The sequence below is a fragment of the Onychostoma macrolepis genome, chromosome 16 (genome assembly GCF_012432095.1).
Source record: "Onychostoma macrolepis isolate SWU-2019 chromosome 16, ASM1243209v1, whole genome shotgun sequence".
Lineage (NCBI taxonomy): Eukaryota > Metazoa > Chordata > Actinopteri > Cypriniformes > Cyprinidae > Onychostoma > Onychostoma macrolepis.
The window spans coordinates 3415585-3437641 of NC_081170.1; the positions used below are offsets into that span (position 1 = coordinate 3415585).

The 22057-nt window shown below is 35.5% G+C and overlaps 2 protein-coding genes across 6 annotated transcripts in view; one reads left to right on the forward strand and one right to left on the reverse strand.

Moving 5' to 3' along the window:
- Nucleotides 1-9182, forward strand: part of ago3a (argonaute RISC catalytic component 3a) — a 44436-nt gene extending 35254 nt beyond the window's left edge. For all 4 annotated transcript variants that reach the window (XM_058746336.1, XM_058746337.1, XM_058746338.1 and 1 more), the window contains 5 exons: nucleotides 122-316; nucleotides 394-528; nucleotides 1655-1756; nucleotides 2572-2771; nucleotides 3683-9182. In XM_058746336.1, coding sequence (XP_058602319.1) covers nucleotides 122-316; nucleotides 394-528; nucleotides 1655-1756; nucleotides 2572-2771; nucleotides 3683-3791 — 741 coding nt within the window. In that variant the 3' untranslated portion in view covers nucleotides 3792-9182. The remainder of the gene's footprint in view (nucleotides 1-121; nucleotides 317-393; nucleotides 529-1654; nucleotides 1757-2571; nucleotides 2772-3682) is intronic.
- A 167-nt stretch (nucleotides 9183-9349) lies between these two features.
- si:dkeyp-97a10.2 (uncharacterized) lies at nucleotides 9350-21737 on the reverse strand. Of its 2 annotated transcripts, none has more exons than XM_058746196.1 (6): nucleotides 21537-21737; nucleotides 21370-21442; nucleotides 18957-19295; nucleotides 16996-17232; nucleotides 16741-16840; nucleotides 9350-14373 (listed from the first exon to the last, which is right to left on the reverse strand). In XM_058746196.1, the coding sequence occupies exons 2-6, from the start codon at nucleotides 21422-21424 to the stop codon at nucleotides 14310-14312; spliced, it is 795 nt and encodes a 264-aa protein (XP_058602179.1). In that variant the 5' UTR covers nucleotides 21425-21442; nucleotides 21537-21737; the 3' UTR covers nucleotides 9350-14309. The 2 variants fall into 2 exon arrangements, with proteins under 2 accessions (XP_058602179.1, XP_058602178.1); XM_058746195.1 differs by having other exon boundaries at nucleotides 21370-21429; nucleotides 21537-21735.
- Nucleotides 21738-22057: the final 320 nt, after the last annotated feature.

The window sequence follows — 22057 nt, forward strand, 5'->3', positions numbered from 1 at the left end:
GGAGTACTATGTTGACATTTGCGGAGTCCAGTTAGAAATCTGGCTGCAGCATTATTATATCTGGTGTCTGAATAATTTTTGACTATAAAATGTACCTTCCTGTGTGTGTGTGTGTGCATAGGTGGTGGGCAGTATGGACGCTCATCCCAGCAGGTACTGCGCTACTGTGCGCGTCCAGCGGCCCAGACAGGAAGTGATTCAGGACTTGGCCTCTATGGTGCGAGAGTTACTCATTCAGTTCTACAAGTCCACTCGCTACAAACCCACCAGAATCATCTTCTACAGGGACGGCGTGTCTGAGGGCCAGTTTAGACAGGTATATATTGGTTTATCACAAAGAGAATCATTTCTGGTTAACTTAAAAATTAAACATGATCCTGTTTCTGCTCATAGGTGTTGTATTATGAGCTGCTGGCCATTCGAGAGGCCTGTATCAGTCTGGAGAAGGAGTACCAGCCCGGCATCACGTACATAGTGGTGCAGAAACGCCACCACACACGCCTCTTCTGTGCCGATCGCAACGAGAGGGTGAGTGTGCCACCTGTTTAAGGGCCTCTGGAGAGTAAGATTAATCTAAAATGATGATGAAAGAAGGCTTATGATTGTGAGACTTCAGATGCATAGTGCACTTGAGTTCACAGAAGTGACAGGAAGGATCAGTCGTGAAAACAATGAAGGATGTGTGACACTGAATGCTAAGTGTGGCAAAAAGGGGTCTCTAAGTGCTGACGCACAGGATTTCTACTTACCAGTGATATTTTAGTATATGTAGTATTTATTAATATTTTGAATTAGCTTTTATTTTTATTTGTTCAGTTTTCATTAACTTTAGTCGTAGTAATTTTGTGTGCTTTTGTCATTTTTACTATTTTATTATTTTCAGAGGGTTTTGTATCTTTGAGGGACTATTATAGTATTTTATTAATATTTTGAATCAGTTTTTATTTCTTATGTTCGTTTTTAATTTTGGTTAAAGTGTTTTTGTTTTAAATATGTAGTTTTTATTCATTTTTATTTTATTTTAAACTGAATGAAAAAGAGAAATGTTGCCTTGGCAGTTAGCTGAAATAAAACAAGTTGATGTTTATATTTTATTTGTTAATGTTGTTTTTTTTTATGGTTAACATTTTTAAGGTTTTAATTTTAGTTAACTAACTTTTTTAAAAATGTGTTTTTTAAAAATCATTTTTTTTAATTTTAGTAATTTTATTACTTAAACTTATTTTATTTCAGTTAAGTTGCCAGTGCAATATTTTCTGTTTAGGTTTTCAGTCTAATATTTATGTTATTATATTTCAACACTATTTCAGTTAACAAAAACTATTAGTTAATCATAACACTACTTGTTTTATACAAGTAGAAGAGCATATAGTAGTGTCTTTTTAAAACTTTAATTTTGATACACTATTAATGCAGTGGTTTTATCAACACCTGTTGCAATTTATCTGTAGTGCTCAAGGTACTCAATCTAAAATGCCCATCCTGAGTTAACGGAATACCTAGGTCAGATTAAGGAGAGTTTATTAAAACCTCTGGAGTGTCATCTGGTGAAGTGTTTTCAGACTATGAGGCAAACCTGAAGGCTGCACCTTTTTTGAAAACATCATTTTGGCGTTGATTGCATTCTTTAAATGACTGTTTATTTCCTCCACAGGTGGGTCGCAGCGGAAACATTCCTGCTGGTACGACAGTTGACACGGATATCACACACCCCTACGAGTTTGACTTTTACCTCTGCAGTCATGCTGGAATACAGGTACAGACAAACACATTTTCATGGCCCGAAATGTCACTTCCTCCTGCCTTTTAAGCTGCCCGCTGGTCTGGTGTTCTGTGTAAAATGCCTCCTTGTTCGCTCGACAAATGATTTTGCACGCAGATTTGGATTTAGCAGTGTGAATAACTGTTATGTAATCCAGTACAGGCATACAGTCTTGAGTTTATATGGGTGAATGGCACAAAATTACTCCCAAAAAACTCGAAAGAAAAATCTCGACACATTATAATAGGAATTTGAGAGAGAAAAAAAAAAGTTTAAATGAATGGAAGCTTCTTTTTTTTTTTTCTCATAATTCTGAGTTTTTATTTCACATTTCAGACTTTGTTCTCAGAATTGTGACAAACTCAGTATTATGAGATGTAAGCTTGCAATTCTGAGGGGAAAAAAGTTGCAGTTACCTTTGTGTTTATTCTGTGGCAGAAACAAACTTTATTTTTTTTTTTTCAATTGAGAGGCTCACTACTGGGATTTTTATTTTCAGAATTATAAGTTTGTCTCACAGTTTTTCAGAATTGTGAAAGAAAATGTTACAATGCAAAAATAAATAAAAAAATATAAAATATATTTTTTGCTAAATATAATTTCTTTTTTTACGTCTTTGATAAAGGTGTTAAATATATTTTTAATAAAGTATAATTTCTTTATAAATGTTTTGTTTTTGTGATAGTCACACAAAAACATCCTAATGCAACAGCCCTGTCAGTCTGATCAAGCTACAGTATTGTACAAGATGTTTTTGAAAGCGTAGCTTGAGCATTCGGCGTGAGTTTGACTCCTCTTCCTCTCCTCAGGGCACTAGCCGACCCTCCCACTACCATGTCCTGTGGGACGACAACTGCTTCACTGCTGATGAGTTCCAGCTGCTAACTTACCAGTTGTGCCACACGTATGTGCGCTGTACCCGCTCTGTCTCCATCCCCGCGCCAGCCTACTACGCCCACCTGGTGGCCTTCCGTGCGCGATACCACTTGGTGGACAAAGAACACGACAGGTGTGTGTGCCAAGACCCAAATCTGGGGCATTGTCATAGAATAGCACTGTTACTGGTGATATAGCTAAAAAGTTATGTATTGTTAGGTGAATTAGACCACAAGTTGTTAACTCCCAGCATGCTTTGCATATGGCTGGATCAGGAGAGTAAATGTTGAAATTAAGTGTTATTTTATGTCTTTTTGGGTGAAGGAAAAGAACTGTTAATGTTTAATGTTCAGTTATGTTTGAAAAGAGTTATGTTCACGCTTTGTGGTTACCATTGTTAATTGAATTGAATATATTGGAATCTACTCAATATAGTTGAGATTAAATGGCAACATTTGTTATTAAGACTAGAATCTAATAACTAAATTCTAAAAAAAAAAAAAAAAAAAAAAAGTTCGAGATATTGAGATTTAAAAATATTTTTAATCAGTTTATATTTTCTGTTTTCATTCAGTTTTAAAGTTTAATTAGTTATTTTAGTAGGTTAAGCTAAACTAAATTAAAATGAGAAATGTGTGTGTGTGTATATATATATATATATATATATATATATATATATATATATATATATATATATATATATATATATATATATATATATATATATATATATATATATATATATATATATATAATGATATTTCCCCCCATTTAAAATTTTTATTATCCAGTGAAAGGTTAGACTTTTGTGTGAAAAATTTGTATTAATTTTTTTTAATAAAAGATCATAAGGATTAACAATGCAGATTAATTTTCACAGCCTCCTTTGATCATATTTACCAAGGGCGCCGATATTTTTGTCCGTGTGTGTTTTTTTTTTTTTTTTTAAGTGTAATTGTTTTTAAATTATTTGATTAAGCAAGGGAAACGTATTTTATGGTTGTAGGAAACTCTAATAACCCTGCTCGCTCTTGTCTCTCTCAGTGCCGAGGGAAGCCACGTCTCCGGACAGAGTAACGGCCGGGATCCCCAGGCTCTGGCCAAAGCTGTGCAGATTCACCACGACACCCTGAGGACCATGTACTTTGCCTAAGCCAGCTCACATCCATCCCACGTTCGACTAGTCACGCACACGAACCCGACAACCGCATACACACGCCGTCACACCTCCCAAAAGCCTGTGCGTCCCTGTGGGTCGATCTCTGTGGCGATGGAAGCGCGGCCAGCCCCGACACTGTGCAGCAGGATGAGGAAGGCCTGCTTTAATTCCACACGTGGACCTCGGCACTATTATGCAATATGAAACCAGCCAACTGAGGCCGTTCTGTCATATCCCCTCCAAAACCCAAACCAAAAGGGAAGCCCGTCTATGTCCCCGCTCCTCTTCCTGTCTGTAGACGTAACGTTTAATTACTTACCCTGCCTGTCACGCCTTGTACCTCAACGTTTTCTAACAGCACTTTTGCCCCTAATTGTCCCCCCAAAATGAGATTGGAATGGAAGCAGATTGAAAGACTGAGTCCGGAAGAAAGGAAGTTTCAGAGAACGCCTGCGGATAGAGGCGCTCACACTAGCAATGTACTTTCCTCCCGTTATCAAATATTTTTGTAGCCAATGGTGACTTAACTACGTGTTAAAGTGTCAGTCGTGAAGAACCAATTGTGCGTTAGTGTTTTAAAACAGAAAAACAAGCTTTTATTGTTAGAGAAGTGCCATTGCCGAGCGTAAAGTCCTTTATGACGTACCCCGCCGGGGGGCAGAAGGCAGACCGTTGGATTTTTTTTTTTTAAAGCAAATTTACGCTCTAGCTTTCATGTACTACAACGCAAAGTGATCATGTTTTGATGCTTTTTCTTGTTTTTAACACCCGAATTCCCTCCAATATTTATTTGTCTCGATGAAACGCAGCTCCTAGCAGATTTGTCTCGTTCGCTTCCCTCCTGCACTTTGTCTCGATTTAAAATGCGTAGACCTTATGTGACAGATCATACATAGTTTAGTGCAATAATCCATTAGCAGGATGAGAATACCTCCTGTGCAAAGACTCTGTGTTGCGATTAGGGGAAAATAGGCATCTGAAAGCGTGCGATTGACATTGTGGTTGGTTTTTTTAAGATGGAGGTGTGCATGTTTGGCACTTTTATAGTTTATGTTTGGTGAAAGTACAGCAGCGTTTCCTGACGATTGACTGTCGTGTGTTAACAAGTGCCTGCTAGAATTGCATGATGTTGGGAGGTCAGAAGCGGAACAAGCGCACCTCATTTAGTCCAACCAAGGGCACAGTTGCGACCACGTTTGACTGTACGGCCTTAAAAAAAAATCTCACGGTTTCAACGTGAGATTTTCACTGCCCTGCCTGTTTCAAAGGATTTCGCTGCTGTTGTACTTGTTCGAGTCTGACCGGCGGGTTCATGCTTCAGTTCGCCTAAGCACAAGGGACCGACTGGGCCACGTGTTCAAGGAGAAGCTCTGGCAGCACCTGATTCGTGCTCGTTCACTGGAGGGCCACTAGGGGTCAGTATAGCATTTTACTTGAAGGGTGCAGTGAGCGTCGGGTGCCTTACCGTCTCTCTCGTGCGCCATCTGAAGCATGTCCCGCTGTTTAAAGGTGATAATCTGCACTAAATAATGCGTAATGCATGGTGCTACTAGGTGCGGCCCGTGGCGGCATCAGCAACTGGCAGAGACTTAATGTGTAAGATGGAACATGGGATGCATAAATGGTGCTGGTTGCATGTTTTTCTCTCACTCTGAGGAGAAATCTCTCATCAGGACAGACATTTGGTTGTTTGTACGTTTGTTTGTTAGATTTGCATTTGATTTTATTGCGTAGAAAGGTACAGCGCACTGTGGCCAGTCAGAAAACGATTACGGTCAATTGCACGAAGCACTAGAAAGTGGAAGATTTTAATGCATAACTTGTTTTTTTTATTACAATTTCAGTCCCTTTAAAATCCAGAATGCAGTTTATGCAATCAAGTAAATTCTAAAGTATAAATAATCGAATGAAACGAATGCAGTGATGGGTTTTCTGTGTTTTTGTTGTTTATAAAGTGTGCATTAGAGGTCAGACCTGTTGAAGAAGGTACACCGTGTTTTATGCCCATAAAAGTTGGTTTAAGTGAGCATCGATACAGCAGCTACTGAAATTGTGACCTTTTTTTTTTATTTGACCTTCCCAAATGAAACGGCTTATCGGTGCTTCAGAGCCTTTGAAGTAAAACCGTTTGTGTGTGGATGCCAAACAGCTGTCAGTTTCAGAAGCAATCTTGATGAGGTGTCATGCAAGTTTATTTTTGTGTAGTTTTAACTTCAAATATATATATTTTACTAACCCTTGCCTCTTATTTTGGCAAGAAATGCCTCTTTTAAAGGAATAGTTTGGATATAAATTATCATGAATTGTAATTTTTACTCACTTTACCCACAGTTGTTTCAAAGTTGCGTGCACATGAGATTTTAATGAGTTTTAAAAAACTATGCGAGCTGCTGTTTTCCATGCAACAAAATGAACGGATATCTGTGGATATTGAAGTTAAGTTATGGCTTGAAAGCTTGGGATGTAGATTCATTTTGGAGCTCGGTAGTAAAAATCAGTCCGTTTTTGTTGCACAAGTCAACAGCTTTTTGCAAAAAAAACAACATGAGGGTGAGAAAACCATTACGCAATTTTAATTTTTCGCCCAACGATTCCTTTAAAGCTGCAACTCGTTTTGCCTCAGTACGTTTTAACCGAAGACTGTAAAGAGTGTTTGTCTTGTATTCGCAAGTAACTGTGGTAGCAGATGTTGTGGGTTCGTAGCACACTTATTGAGTTCGTTGCCTGACGTGGCTTCCGTTATTCAGAAAGCTAGAAGCGAAAGAGTCGATGTATTTTCTCCTCTCCTCTCCTCTCGTCTTTTATTTTAGAGCTTTTGGGAGGGTCTTCTTTTAGGGTCTAAAACGTAACACGAGTTCAAAGTTCATAGAAAGTGCCTTTCCTCATGATGGTGCTGAATAATCTGAGACTAAAGTGAGAAATCAAAGAGCATATTAGTCTTACTCTTACCTTGAAGGTGTTGCACACATGCAAACACACACGTTTTTATCTCGATCGCGAGGCTCGTAACGGTGCCTCTTTGTATATTCAGATATTATAATGACGACGATATATGCCAAGTATACGAGCAAACGGTTGAGATACTGTATTAGGAGTCCGGACCAATGCAATGGAAGCGTTCATATAGGTGAATGTGCTATCTTTAGATATGGGGCAGAGCGGACACTCATATGACACGGCCTGACCCTGGACAGGAAAGCCTAGCACAGCACTTTAAAGACTGCCACCCAAACAAGGAAACAAAGTCACAGTGCTTTGCTCTCCTTTTTCTCTCCCCCCCCCCCATAAGCCCCTTTTTCACGTACTCCAGCAAAAGACGGTCTCTAGTGCTTGAAATCTTTGCTGAGGGAAGGTTAATCGCGTTTCGAAGGCTTACACGGGGCCCCGGTGACATCTTTTTTTCGGACTTCACTATGGCTGCTTAAAAATGTTATTGTTTGTGTTGCATTGGCTGATCGATCCCTCTCAATGTGCAATGGCCCGTAGAAACCTAGACACGTACAGTATGTGTTTTGACCCCAGGAGGATATACCTCGATGAGAGATCTCAAAACACTGCACCTCACTTACCTTGGTATGCTGCATATGTTATTAGTGAAAGAAACTGCAAATGGGTGAATCTCACCAAAGAACGTGTTCACGTTTCACACCAACATCACAAGATGCGCTATATTTTGCATAATGAAAATTAAGCGAAAAATTACGAAAATTCAGTTACAATTTTGTTTTTACATTGTGACAGTGAAATGCATTCCCCTCCCCAAATGATCATTATTGTAATGCAAAAAATATTATGTATTAATATTAGTTGCATTGCTTTTCATTTATGCTCAATTGATCATTTTAATAATACAGTAAATGTCATTGCTATCGCCATTGGGAATTACAAAATAGCTCAAAACGTGGAGGAAAATGTGTTAATTGTTGGGGCGGGGGGGGACTGGTTGTTAAAATAGGCTTCATTTTTCTCGTGCAAAATATAATTTCTAGTTATACTACACTCCAACAAAACGTTGTTATATTTTGCGTGAAGGAAATAAAGCCTTTTTTGTGACACTTTTTATGCCAATTTAACACATTCCCCCTCTCCAAATTCTCATTATTATTATATTGTGAAAATATTATTCTAATATTAAAATGGATATATATTTATACATCACAATTGTACTGTATTTGTTGCATTGCTTTTCCTTCATTCTTATTAGTCAATATCATTCTATCACCTTTGAGAATGATGGGAATTACAAAAAAAACTCTGCTTAATTATCCTGAAAATAATGCAATAATTGCATTGGTTGTTAGAATAGGCTTCTTTTTTGTCATGCAAAATGTAATTTCTAGTGAACTACACATCAACAACACAAGACAGAAATAAGAAATTCTATTTTTCATTTAAAAAATGAAGCTGATTTTTGGACCATTATATTTAGGCATTGTGACTGTATTTTAAAGACAATTAAATGCATTCCCCCTCTAAATTCTCATTATTGTAATGCAAAAAAAATACAGAAACACTACATTTTAGGGAAAATGTGCTTAATTGTAAATAATGACAAAAAACTATTGGTTGTTAAAACAGGCTTCATTTTCCTCATGCAAAATTTAATTTCTTATTTGTTCTTTTGATTTTGAAGGTGGATATGTTTTCCTGAGATTCGCCCAGATATTACTTTGATTACAGTATAATGCTTGACTAATGCCTGACAACAATATCCTTAACAATTTTAGATTAATAAGTCTAATTGTAAGAGAAAAAAAGTTGTTTTTAAATCATAACACGTATCTTTTTCTTCTTTTATTGAGCCAACTTTTATTTTGTTGTCCTATTTAAATGTTGTTTTTTTTTTTTTTTTTTTTAATATATTGGAAATATATATGGGAAATATTTAATGGTGTATTTATTGAGGGAGTGCTTACGCGGCTGGAGTCTCCGCAGAGTTACGGGGGGCGAGTTTGGGGGTCGAGGGTCAAACGGACGCCCTCGACATCGACACTCTCACACACACACACACACACACACACACAAGCACAACCACAGTGTGGACTGAAGTGTTCAATGACGTCACTTCCTCCTTGACCTTTGACTAGTTGTCTGTCGAGATGGTCCACCTCTCCAGCGAAGAGGCTCGTCGCATCTCATCTCGTTACGGAACGGAGAATCACACTGACTTTGTTATTCCAAAAAGAAGAGATAAAAAGCTGATCGTTTTCATCCAGAGCTGCTAAACTCTTAGCCATACACGTTTTTTTTTCCCTGGAAGGATGTGTCCGGTGCTTTACAAATGGAGTCGAGAAGCAGATCATGGTATTTGTCCTTCGTCATTTGCTTGAGTTCAATTGTCTTCGTGCCAGAGAGGGTCCCATTCCACTCAGATATTATATATATATATATATATATATATATATATATATATATATATATATATATATATATATATATATATATATATATATATATATATATATATATATATATATATATATATATATATATATATATATATATATATATATAATAAAATATATATATGAGCCTCAGCCTTAACTGTACTCTTGTTTTTTTTTTTTTTCAATTCGACTTGAGACGTCTGTCAAAAGGCCTTCATCGTGCGTAGAGAAGCATACTAACTAAGTCCCTGTGCGGCATCTCGGTTCTCTTTTAAACCACTAACTGTCGCGAGACACTTGGAGATTCGGAGACGAGGCCGCTGTCTGTATTTCAAACGGTCATGTTGTCGTTTTCCAGGAGGACAGAGGCATCGAGCGCCGGACGAAGTTGCACCCAAATCGCCGACCGATTTCAGTCGATTCCTAAAAATGTTTACAAAACGGTTTACTGCAACGCAAAGCTCCAGCATTCCAAAAACGGACTGTGAACCATCCGATGCAAACGTACGGCGAGTCTGTCCATCCTCCGTTTCTGTCGCTCACGTCTGGCGTCTCTTGGTACCAGAGGGCGGCGGCGGCAGCGGCTTCCATCGCGCGCTCCTCGATGCTTAACGAAAGAGCCAAAGTTGAGCCGTTGCGATCTCCGTGGCTCTGTCCTCCCATCTCTCTCTCTCCGTGTTCGCAAAGAGTCTCTCTAATGTACCAAGGGACGTTTCTTTTCCTTTGAAATGTCTTTCTTTGTTTAATAATACTCTCTTTGTAGATCAATGGCCTTTTAGTGTTGCTTTGCTTCAGTTTGGAGTGTATCTTTCACTAATACTTGCAATAAAAAGCTTTGCTTTTGAAACACAGACCTGGCGTTTATTGGCTCTGTCCGTTGCGTCCGTCGCACTGCCGATTGAATCACGGCATTGATTTTGTGTCATGGTTTGGATGTACACGCTCTTCTACATCTACAGAATGGGCCAAATGAAACACTTAAGCATTTCTTGATGTCCATTATTAATATTAGACTTAAATGACAGTTTTGCATTTGTTTCTTAATGTTATTGAGTGTAAAATGTCTTTGCTCTTGGCTGTCTGGTCAAAGAATGGCTGTGTTCAGAATAGAGGACTAGCTCACTGCATACTGCACAGTACACATTACATTCTACAACACTGCAAAAAAAAAAAAAAAAAATCTTTACCTCACTTTGTGCATGTCTTTTTCAGTGTGTGCCACCCAGTTATTTAACTTATTGTTTTCTTCATATTCTATCCAATTTTGTGTTCTGACATTTTATCTTTCGTCTGCATCAAATGAATCGATAATTATACATTAAAATAAAACTATAAGGTCAGGATCAAGTGCATTGCATAGTGGAATACAGAGAATTTAGTTGAGTAAATAATCAGTGCATATAATAGGCAGTATTCTTTATTTTACATTTTTATATATAGATAGTGTATATATGTGTGACCCTGGACCACAAAACCAGTCTTAAGTCGCTGGGGTATATTTGTAGCAATAGCCAAAAATACATTGTATGGGTCAAAATTATACATTTTTCTTTTATGCCAAAAATCATTAGGATATTAAGTAAAGATCATGTTCCATGAAGATATTTTGTAAATTTATTACCGTAAATGTATCAACTTAATTTTTGATTAGTAATATGCATTGCTAAGAACTTCATTTGGACAACTTTAAAGACGATTTTCTCAATATTTAGATTTTTTTGCACCCTCAGATTGCAGATTTTCAAATAGTTGTATCTCGGCCAAATATTGTCCTAATAAACCATTCATCAATGGAAAGCTTATTCATCCAGCTTTCAGAAGATGTATAAATCTCAATTTTGAAAAATTGACACTTAAGACTGGTTTTGTCATCCAGGGTCACACATTCTGAATTTTAACTTTTTTTTGGTTTGTTTTTGTTTTTTCATAAAATATACATTTTAAATTGCATATAATTTCTATTCAGCTTTGTTTTTATTTTAATTTTAGTAATTTTTAGCACTTTAACTTGTTTTGAGTTTACCTATGCAGCAGTTTTTCTAATTAGAAAAAAATCTAATTTCTTCTTGTAATATTTACGTTTCATTTTATTTCAGCTATATTTCTAGTATATAAATGTTTATACTTTTAGTTTTAGTAATTTTAGCACTTCATCTTATTGTATTGGAGTTAGTTGCCAAGGCACTATTTCTAATTTGTTTGTTTTCAAATTTTAATCTAATATTTATAATTTATTAAAGATTGTTGAGATGAAATGATGCATACAGTAAATCACACAAGATACTGAGAAATAGTATGAACTTCAGCAGCAGATATTAAAATGCCGTTGCAGTTATAGATGATATGAGATATGGCTTATTCATTCAGTTAATTAATTTAAGTAATTTTATCACTTCAACTTGTTGTATTTGAGTTAGATGCCAAAGCAACATTTCTAACAATTTACTCAAAGCCTTTCTATATAATGCATTATGAAAGTATTTTAAATGCATTAATTTTGTCTTGTAATGCACCTTATAATGTAAGGTATGCAATGTATAATATGATCTCATGAATAACTGTAACCACATACTCATCTCTTCATGAACACATTTATAAAGTACAATGCATTAAAACATGACAGACAACCAGTTTCACATGCAGCAAGGAATACGCAAATATAATGCATTTTAACTTTGGTTACAATTAATAATGAAAACGCATGATGCATGTATAGTGCATTGCAAGTGTTACTCGATTTGCATTTAGGATGTCCAATATTTTATTTGATTTCAGCTTTATTTAATGGTTTTAGTTGACAAGACCACACAAATCGAACTCTTATGAAATATGAGATGACGTATAAATCACTCTGAAATAGTCTGAACTTTAGCAGCAGATATTAAAATCCTGTCGCAGTGATGGATAAAGTGACCCAGAGACTTGTGAAGAAGTGGCTTATTCATATTTGGCCAGTGTCCCTTTAAGGCCTGTAATGTGTGCTGTGATGAATCGCGATACTCTCTAATCTTAACTCACCTCAGCGCCTCATGAAAGCCACATCAGGCTGAACTTAGATGGTTTCCGAATCCGATTCTATACCGCTGATTGGCTGAATACACATTTTGGAAGCTCCTTTGTCTCTCTGGAGCTAGATTAACGCTCCTCCGGGACTCTGACATTTTAAGCTCTTCATGTTGGCAATAAGCTATTGTGCGCTGAGAAAAGAGCCGTGAATGTACTACAGCTTTCTATCTGAAGAACATGAACTGTACAGTAGTGACACGGCGGATACAGGACGAGAACAAGAGATGAGATGAAAGCCGATCATTAAGAGCAGGAATGAGGGAATGTTAGAGAACACTGATCTAAAATCGCGATTCTTTACACGTCTTGCCCATTTGTGAACATGCCGAATTTTGACTTCGTAATTATGGAATACAAAAGAGCTCATTATGCTAATGTCATGCTGATGGAGTTTAGACTGATTACTGTCCAGAAGAACTCACACACTTGTCATCTGTTATGAAATATCAAAGACTTGTGGCATGAAGTCTAGTCCGCATTCCAGGTTATTGTGGTCAAAACTGGCGACCGTCTAATTGGCATAAAGTGAACAGTCACTGTTATATGTGACCCTGGACGACAAAACCAGTCTTAAGTGTCAAATTTTCGAAATTGAGATTTATACATTATATGAAAGCTGAATAAATAAGCTTTCCATTGATGTATGGTTTGTTAGGATCGGGCAATATTTGGCTGAGATACAACTATTTGAAAATCTGGAATCTGAGGGTGCAAAAAAATCTAAATATTGAGAAAATCGACTTTAAAGTTGTCCAAATGAAGTTCTTAGCAATGCATATTACTAATCAAAAATGAAGTTGAGATACATTTACGGTAAGAAATTTACAAAATATCTTCATAGAACATGATCTTTACTTAATATCCTAATGATTTTTGGCATAAAAGAAAAATTGATAATTTTGACCCATACAATGTATTTTTGGCTATTGCTACAAATATACCCCAGCGACTTAAGACTGGTTTTGTGGTCCAGGGCCACATATGTGCTCTTTAGGGGCCGATTTATATTGATATTTTGAATTAGCCATTTCCAGTTTAATTTTTTTATTTATTTTTTTAATGCTTTTCTAATTTTTCAAAAATAAATTTTAATCTAATAGTTATATTTTATTTCAGATTTATGATATCCAAGATGAAATTATATATATATATGTTCATTTATTTTTATTTCAGTTTTTGTTTTAGTAGTTTTATCACTTCAATTGATTGTAATTGAGTTAGATGCCAAAGAAACACTTTTAACACTTCACTCAAAGCCTTTCTATAAATGCTTTATAAAAGTATGCTTTTCTAATTTTTCAAAAATATTTTTATTTAGCCTTATTTTTGAATTTGTATACGTGTGAATTTATATGTGTCTAATTGACAAAGTGATCAGTCACTGTTGAGCGGTTTAAGGGTGGATTTATCTGAAATGTGTATATTGTTGTATTTATTGAATTTTGTGAATTAGCTTTTTTATATTTTCAGTTTTAATTTTTATTTCTGTTTTTAATTTATTCTTGAATAAAATGAATTTTATTATTGTGGTCAAAACTGGAAACTTAGACAGTCTAATTGACAAAGTGACCAGTCACTGTTATGTGTGACATTTATGGGCGGATTAAACTAAAATGTGGGACAAAATTGGGGGCAGAAAATGAAGAAATTATTATGTGTAGACTCCTTGATAATGAGTTTTTCTATTTATTTTTTTTGGCAAATAAATTAAATACCTATCAATTTGATCAGACTATATATATATAAATATATAAAAAACACAAAATTACTCAATTAGTCAAATGTCAATTTATTGATATGGGACAATGGACAATTAGTAGTTGAGTGGCTGTCATATTAACGTCAGAATGTCACAACTGACCAATCAGAATCAAGTATTTCAGAAAGGATTGCATTAACTAAACCTCCTGATGATGCTAGTCTAACTTGGTTAAATGTATATGCATAAATATCTTTCCAGGAAGTCTTAATACCATACCAAAAGTCTATAATACATTAATCAATAAAGTAAAAAAAACAAGGTGTGCTGAAAGCTTCAAGCGACTGGCAGTCCATCAGCTCACAGAGGCTCTTCATACGTCTCTCTCAGTCTCTCCCTTCTGTTAAAACGACGCCCGTGTTTCCTGCAGTGGAGAAAACAGACTAGAATCAAAAAACTCATGCATTTTCTTGTGCAATCAAGTGCAAAAAATCGAGTTGTGTTAAATGTGTAGTTTATGATTAATTCATTGCCTGGGAACCGTAAACGGCCTGCAGTAAAATGAAGTGTTTTACCTGACGGAAGAATTTTTTCCAATTAGGCTATTAACTTTAATAAATGTAACTATTTATTGCACGCTAGGTTATTGGATTTTGCATGTGTCATATTGCTCTTGCGTCCATCTGAAGTGACTGGAGGTCATGCATTAGTGATTTCACTACAGTCGTGTTGCATGATAGAAGACGGGTTAATCACGGTAGATTGACGGTAACGCACTGAACCCGTTTAGCTGGAACGAGACGAGATCTCCACCCATCGCGTGCGTGTGACAGGAATCCTTCAGGCTCAAAACTATTTACATTCCATTCACTGCATAACACTGATTAGCAAGAGTGTAAAAAAAGATGGTTATTATAATTAAAACATGGTAACCACAAATTGAAACAACAACAAACCTGGTTACACATTTACTGTAATAACACCATGGTTCATTTTCTGAAGGGATTAGTATTTGTATTGGCTTATTCTTTCTTTTTGTTTTATAGCTGTACTGCCTTAATAGTTTGATGTTTTGCACTGTTTAATAAAAAAATATATATATATATATATATATACGCGCTCCAAAGTCCCGATTTGAATCAAATTATTCACGATATGTGCTCCGAAATTCCGATCTGAATCAAACGATTCACGAACCCGCTCTGAAGTTCTGATCAAATGATTCACGATTCGCACTCCGTAGTCCCGATCTGAATAATGATTCACGAACAATCATTTCAGATTTGTTTTTCGGAGAGTGGATTGAATCATTCAATTCACGAAATTATTAGTGAACCTGCTTCAAAGTCCTAATCTGATTTGTGATAGCCTACGTGATCTGATTGGAGCGCTTCGAAACAGTGAATCATTTTGAGACGCAGTGGTTTAATCTGATTCAGAGTTTTGAAAAGCTCCATTTCACCCATCACTACTTTTTTTGTTTTGTTTTTTTAAATCATTACAAGCTCTTTTGTTCATTTATTTATTTATATATATATATATATATATATATATATATATATGTATGTGTATATAGGGAATCGCTTGGACCGAATGATCCAAATCACGAGTGTGAATCAATCAGAGTGGTTCCAGTGTAAATGACTCACTCAGTTGAATCGGTTTGTCTTTTTCTATGCATTTCGTGTCTTCAGTCACGTTTACACGACACTGTACTAATACTGGCTTAGCTTGCTAGTTTTTTTTTTTTTACATCAGCTGAAATAAGTGAAAAAAGTATGATGTTTATATAACATCCAACACAAATCTAGGAACATATTCAGGTGAGGTAACCAGTGATGGAAACATTGTGCATTATGATTGAGTTTGTGACTTAATTCACTATATTGTAAACCGTCTGAGCTGCAGTTCAGCTGCTGACAGTTGAATGGGAAATCATTGAGACCATGCAGTCATCTCACATTGTACCTCTGAAGTGAATGTTCAATTTATCAGAATACATTGTAATAAATGTGAGAAATTATTGTAGTATCTGATTGTATTAGTCTATATAGAGTGATAGTCAAAGAGCAAATGGGAGAAGATGAACAAAACAGCAGAACAACAAAGTTAAAGAGGGTAAAACTTCATCATTCAACTGAACTGTGCTCGTATGTTTTAAACATTTTGATTGGTTGCCCAGGTTATTTTTGCAGTCACAATAAAGCATTTACAGTGGAAACAGAACATCAATTTAAATATAATATTAAAAGTTATCCTTGTTTTAGGTAGATACCAAGACTCACCAACACTTCTCATTTTCATTTAGTTTAACATGATGCACTAAAATAAAGTAATAGTTAGCTAAAACTAAAAAACCTCCATTACTTGAAATAAAAAATCATATTTCTTTGGGGGGCGTAGCAACATTTTTCCTTTTCATTTAGCTTAACTTGATTTACTGAAATAACTAAAACTTAAATAATTTACAGTAAGGTTCCATTTGTTAACTATATTTAATGCATTAACTGACATTAACAATGAGTAATACATTTGTTACAGTATTTATTACTCTTTATTAATGTTAGTTAATAAAATACAACTGTTTACTGTTAGTCCATGTTAGCTCAAGTTCATTAAAATTAATAAATGCTTAAAAAGTATTTTTACTTGTTAGTTTAATAAATGTAGTTAACTAATATTAACAAATGCAACCTTATTGTAAAGTGTTAACAAATTAATAAAAAAGGGGGGGAGGGAATCAATAAAAATGACAAAATATTAATAAAAATAGGGACTTGTTTAAACGTACCTCCACAGTATAAAGGCCAGACATGCAGCTACGAGCGTCAGTATCAGCAGCAGAAACACAACGACAGCAGTCGTGCTCCTGTTTGGGCTTTCACACGCCTCTGAAACACACACACACACACACACACACACACACACACACACACACACACACACAGACAGTCATCATACTGTCACTGAACATCTCAGCTCATTCTTGCTCTAAGCCTCATGAAAAGTAATATTCCTGTGCTTCATGACGCAGTGAGGGCTGTACCTGCGGTGTATGTGGCTGAACTGTGTCCCAGTTTGTTGCTCACTATGCAGGTGAAGTGTCCGCAGAAGGCGCCGGAGACATACAGAGACGTCCCATCTGCCGAAACACGACCCACTTTCTCCGTCACGACCACTTTCTCCTGCAGCCAAGTGAAGGTGGGTTCAGTTCCCCACGCCTCCATACAGTGAAGAACCGAGTGAGACACATTCACCATCACCGACACGTGATGCACCGCCACTGACACACACACACACACACACACACACACACACACAGAGAGCTCAATTACTGGAGAAATGCACAAGGACACAATGAAGACAGAAATGGGTCACTGCTATTATGGAGTGCATTTTTTTTCACCATACTGAATGTTACTGTAATCTATCATTTCACTCTATCATCTATCTATCCATCCATAAATAGATAGATAGATAGTGAAATTAGAGATTATAAATATTAAACATGCCAATATAAAAAAAAGTCTCATCGTGTTTTATTTGAAATATTGATATTAAAATTGACTTAATAAAAACTGGGGGTCTGTTTGAATGCATTTTAAGTTTAAAAATAAGTGTATAAAAGCTAAATAAGCTGTCTGTGTAACAACAAAAGTGAGTTTTAAATCATTTCAGTACTTTGGTACACTTAAGTGTTTCACCAATCAAAATGTTTCACAACATGGCATCATCCTCCTGGAAGTGACATAATTTTGGAGGGAAATCAACAGCATAATCATCGAGTAATAGATGTATTATCAATGATATCAATTATCCGATGAATTGTGTGATGTTATTTGGTTTGTGTCTCTGTAAGACATTTATCCTGTTTGATTAAATCACACAAATCAGTGCAAAAGATGCTTAAAAATAATGAACTTCCTCATGTAAGCTAACTGAAAATGCTTGTGATGCTGTTTAAGTATGGCTATAAAAGTGTACTTTTTAGAAATATTTTTATGATTTTTAAACTTTAATCTTAATTTTTTTTTCAACACTAAAGTACAAATGGATGACAGGTTTGTCCTTTTTGTATGTTTTGCATGAAATTATCTTTTCAGCTGATTTGTGTTTCTTCATGAGAATTATGTCACATTTTGTTTGCAATATTTCATATTAAAATGAAGTTTGTATGAAAAGTGGAGGTTTTCAGGTATGCATTCTAGGGTTAAAAATGGTATAAAAAAACAAAATAGCACACCTGTGTTTTTAAATGGAGTAGATGTAGATGAGTTTGTTTCTTCATCAGATTTGGGGAAATGTAGCATTGCATCACTTGCTCATCAATGGATGCTCTGCAGTCAATGGGTGCCGTCAGAATGAGAGTCCAAACAGCTGATAAAAACATCACAATAATCCACACCACTCCAGTCCATCAGTTAACATCTTGAGAAGACAAAAGCTGTGTGTTTATTAGAAACAAATCCATCAAGATGTTTTTAACTTCAATCTGAGGCTTCTGGTCAAGATATGAGTCCATAATCCATAATAATGCTTCCTCCAGTGAAAAAGTCCATCTCCTGTTGTCTCTCACATCAAAATCCAGCCACATATTTGTTTAGAGCCGTTTTGGCTCATATACGGTCCTTGATCTGTGCAGATTTCTCTCCTGATTCAGACAACATTACATTTTCACTGGAGGAAGGATTATGGACTGGATATGTGCAACTTTTTGCGTCATAAGTTATTGATGGACTGGAGTGGTGTGGATTACTGTGATGTTTTTATCAGCTGTTTGGACTCTCATTCTGACGGCACCCATTCACTGCAGAGCATCCATTGATGAGCAAGTGATGCAATGCTACATATCTCCAAATCTGATGAAGAAACAAACTCATCTACATCTTGGATAGTACATTTTCGGCAAAGTTTCATTTTTGGGTAAAGTATTCCTTTAAGTGCAGAAATCTTTGGAATATCAGCACAGCGCATGTGAAATGAATTCAAGGCTTTAGTTGATCTTACGATACTCTTGAACGGTTCGCTGTGCGGATTGTCTCTGTCCTGACTGGTCTGTAACTGTGACCGTGTAGACGCCGGCGTCTGCTGCTTGATAATCTCTGATCTTCAGTGTGGCTCCCTGTTGTTCCAGTGTTACTCTCCCATCTGAGACTTTATGAGGAAACTCAGCCAACGTTGAACTCGTCCCAGAAGTCTTTGCAACGTGGTCCCATGTCACATTAACAACATGTTCACTATCCAGCAGCTCGATTTGTGCTTGTAGGATCAGATCCTGGCCTTTGATTACATACAGCGCCTGCTGGTTTGTGAAGCGGACGGTCAAACACTGGCCTCTCCAGAGCCCTGCCATTACAAAATACATCATAAAACATGCAGTCATATCTCTCATTCTGATGCAAAAGCATTTAACTGTTAAATCACAAGCACATGGCTTTGAGTTGCTTTTAGAAACCTGTCAACGGCAACATGAAACACCAACATTCAATAAAAGTTTTTAATATAATAATTACTGAAATAATATAGTTCATTTATCTAACTGCAGACTGTTCATGATTGCAAAGAAATGTAAATGTTAAAAAAGGAAATCTTTATTTATTCATTTACTTATATTATTACTTACATAATTATTTAAAACAACAAAAACAAAACAAAAAACATATATTATTATATGTTGAAAACAGTTTTGCTGCTTCATATTTTGTGGGAGCCACAATATACTTTGAGGGTTCTTTAAATAATCATCAAAATTTAATTTAGAAATTTAAAAATAAAATAAAAATAAAGACACCAACATTCAAAAAATGTTACATATTTATATAATAATTATTCAAATAATATAGCTCATTAATCTAATTGTAGACTGTTTATGGTTGCCGAGAAATGTTTATTTTTTTAAATGTTTAATTTAAAAAATATTATTATTAAATACATATAAAGCTGTACTGTGTATTTATTATTATTATTATTATTATTATTATTATGTTTTGTTTTGTTTTTTTGTGGAAACTGATATTTTTCTGGATTCTTTAATGAATAGAAAGTTCAAAAGAACAAATATTGTATTATTTAAATAATAAAATTAATTAATCTAATGTAACAGGCTCTATCTAGACTGTTTATGATAGCCAATAATTGTAAATGTTAAAAAAATAAAGAAATATAGTTATTTATAAATAATTAATATTTAATAATTAATAGTAACAATAATTTATATTTTTGTGGAAACCGTGATTAAATGCATTTATTTGAAGTAGAAATGAAAAAACCACCAATGTTTAATAAAAAGTTAAATTTTTAATTAAACAATACAGCTAATTCAACTGTAGACTGTTTATTCTTGCCAAGAAATGTAAATGTAAAAAAAAAAAAAAAAAAAAATTATTCAACTACTAATCTAAATATCAGAGGCATTAGGCCTATGCAAATTTGTCATTTGCTGTGCAAGAATCATTTCTATTATGATAAGTTTTGAATAAAGCTGTGCTGCTTAACCCTAAAAGAGGCAACGTATCCTGGAGAATACAAACATTTGAGAAGCTGTGGGGAGAAACAGTGAAAGTGTAGGTCTTATTTCTTGCTTTCATTTTGAAAGGGTGTTTGTTGTGTGAATATTTAGATGCGATGACTTATTTTTCTCACAGGAAGCATTTAAAACTGCATGGCCGCCTGTGGTGGGAAATCTACTCCCCCTCCAATAAAAGTTGGTCTAGTTCACATATTTACACATGTTGGAGGGGACTTACCCGTTTAAAACGCTGTTATTCAGCATTAGCTTATTAGGTTTACATTGAAATTTTATTAATTAAATGCTTACATTTTCTGTTATCCGTCTCTAAATGTTTGTATCTCAGGGGATACGTCTCCCTTTTAGGGGTATAAATCACACACACACATACATATATACATATATATATATATATATATATATATATATGACACTGAGAGGTTTGTGTACTTGTGAAAATCAGATCGTTTTGCAATCTTGACAAAACACATATCGTTGGAAAGATCTGACAGTCAAGGTTCCATATTTGGTAACTGTTTTGTAATAAGTTATATTGTGACAACTGCATCAAAAAAAATAAAAATAAAATAAAAAATCACTAGAGTTTGGGTGGAACCCAGTGGTTATTTTTGGGATAGTGCTCAAACAAAATCTCACAGGAACCACTATTGTTCTGTTTTCTGATGTCTCTTTATGGTTTTGCCCTTTTTAGGGTTAATATTTTTGTGGAAGCAGTGATACTCTGGATTCTTTGATGAATAGAATGTTCAAAAGAACAGCATTAACTAAGAAATAGAACTAAAAATACACTGGCTGCAGAATACTGCAAGTGGCCAATCAGAATCAAGTATTCCAGAGAGAGCCGTGAAACACATTCCACATAATCATACAAAGACATGCAGAATAACTCACAGCAGATGTGCAGAAGCAGGACAGTCCTGACCAATCGCTGTAGTCGTGGCTCCATGTCACCTGGAAAAAACAGCTGCAAGACTGACACTCCTCACGCATTACATGCAACCAAAGTTCAGACACATTCACTTTATGAGTGCGATTACTGGACGCTTCTCACAACTCACCTCTCATAACTTCCTGAAAGACACGCTTGTGTCCAGAAACTCCTGTCCCATAAAAGCACTAGAGCGAAGCGCCCACAGTAAACATGTTTTAGTGTCTCTGCTGGACTGGTGTATTCTGTGTGCTCGGCGTTTAGAGTTCACTGAGTTAAAGGTCTTTAGGCGTCACCGTGTTTGCAAACTGAGCCGTTTCCTTTTCCCCTTTCCTGTGGAGTAAAGCCACTATTCTCTGTTCAAACAAGCAGATCTTCCATAAAGTAAAGCCCTCCCATCAAACGCCACGCTCAAGATCCGTTCAGACTCTTTATTCTTGGAACAAACTTACACGAAAAAACAGCAGAAACACCAACAGCAGATTGCAGATAAAAATCACATTTTTAAAGTTTAGACAAATAAACAGAGTCATTCTTTACCATGAACACAAGCACTTTTTTTGTGCATAAAACAAGAACTTTATCAAATCTACAGTTTGACTGAAAAAAAAAAAAAGAGCAAATTGCTGAAAAACAAGTGAAAACGTTTAC

Bases quoted from the DNA above. Each gene is read 5' to 3' on its own strand.
- si:dkeyp-97a10.2 (XM_058746195.1), bottom strand. The intron at 19,296-21,369 runs GTGAGTTATTCT...TTGTAATGGCAG, and splicing joins CCTGCTTCTGCACATCTGCT to GGCTCTGGAGAGGCCAGTGT. The intron at 14,374-16,740 runs GTACGTTTAAAC...TCTCCACTGCAG, and splicing joins CTGGCCTTTATACTGTGGAG to GAAACACGGGCGTCGTTTTA.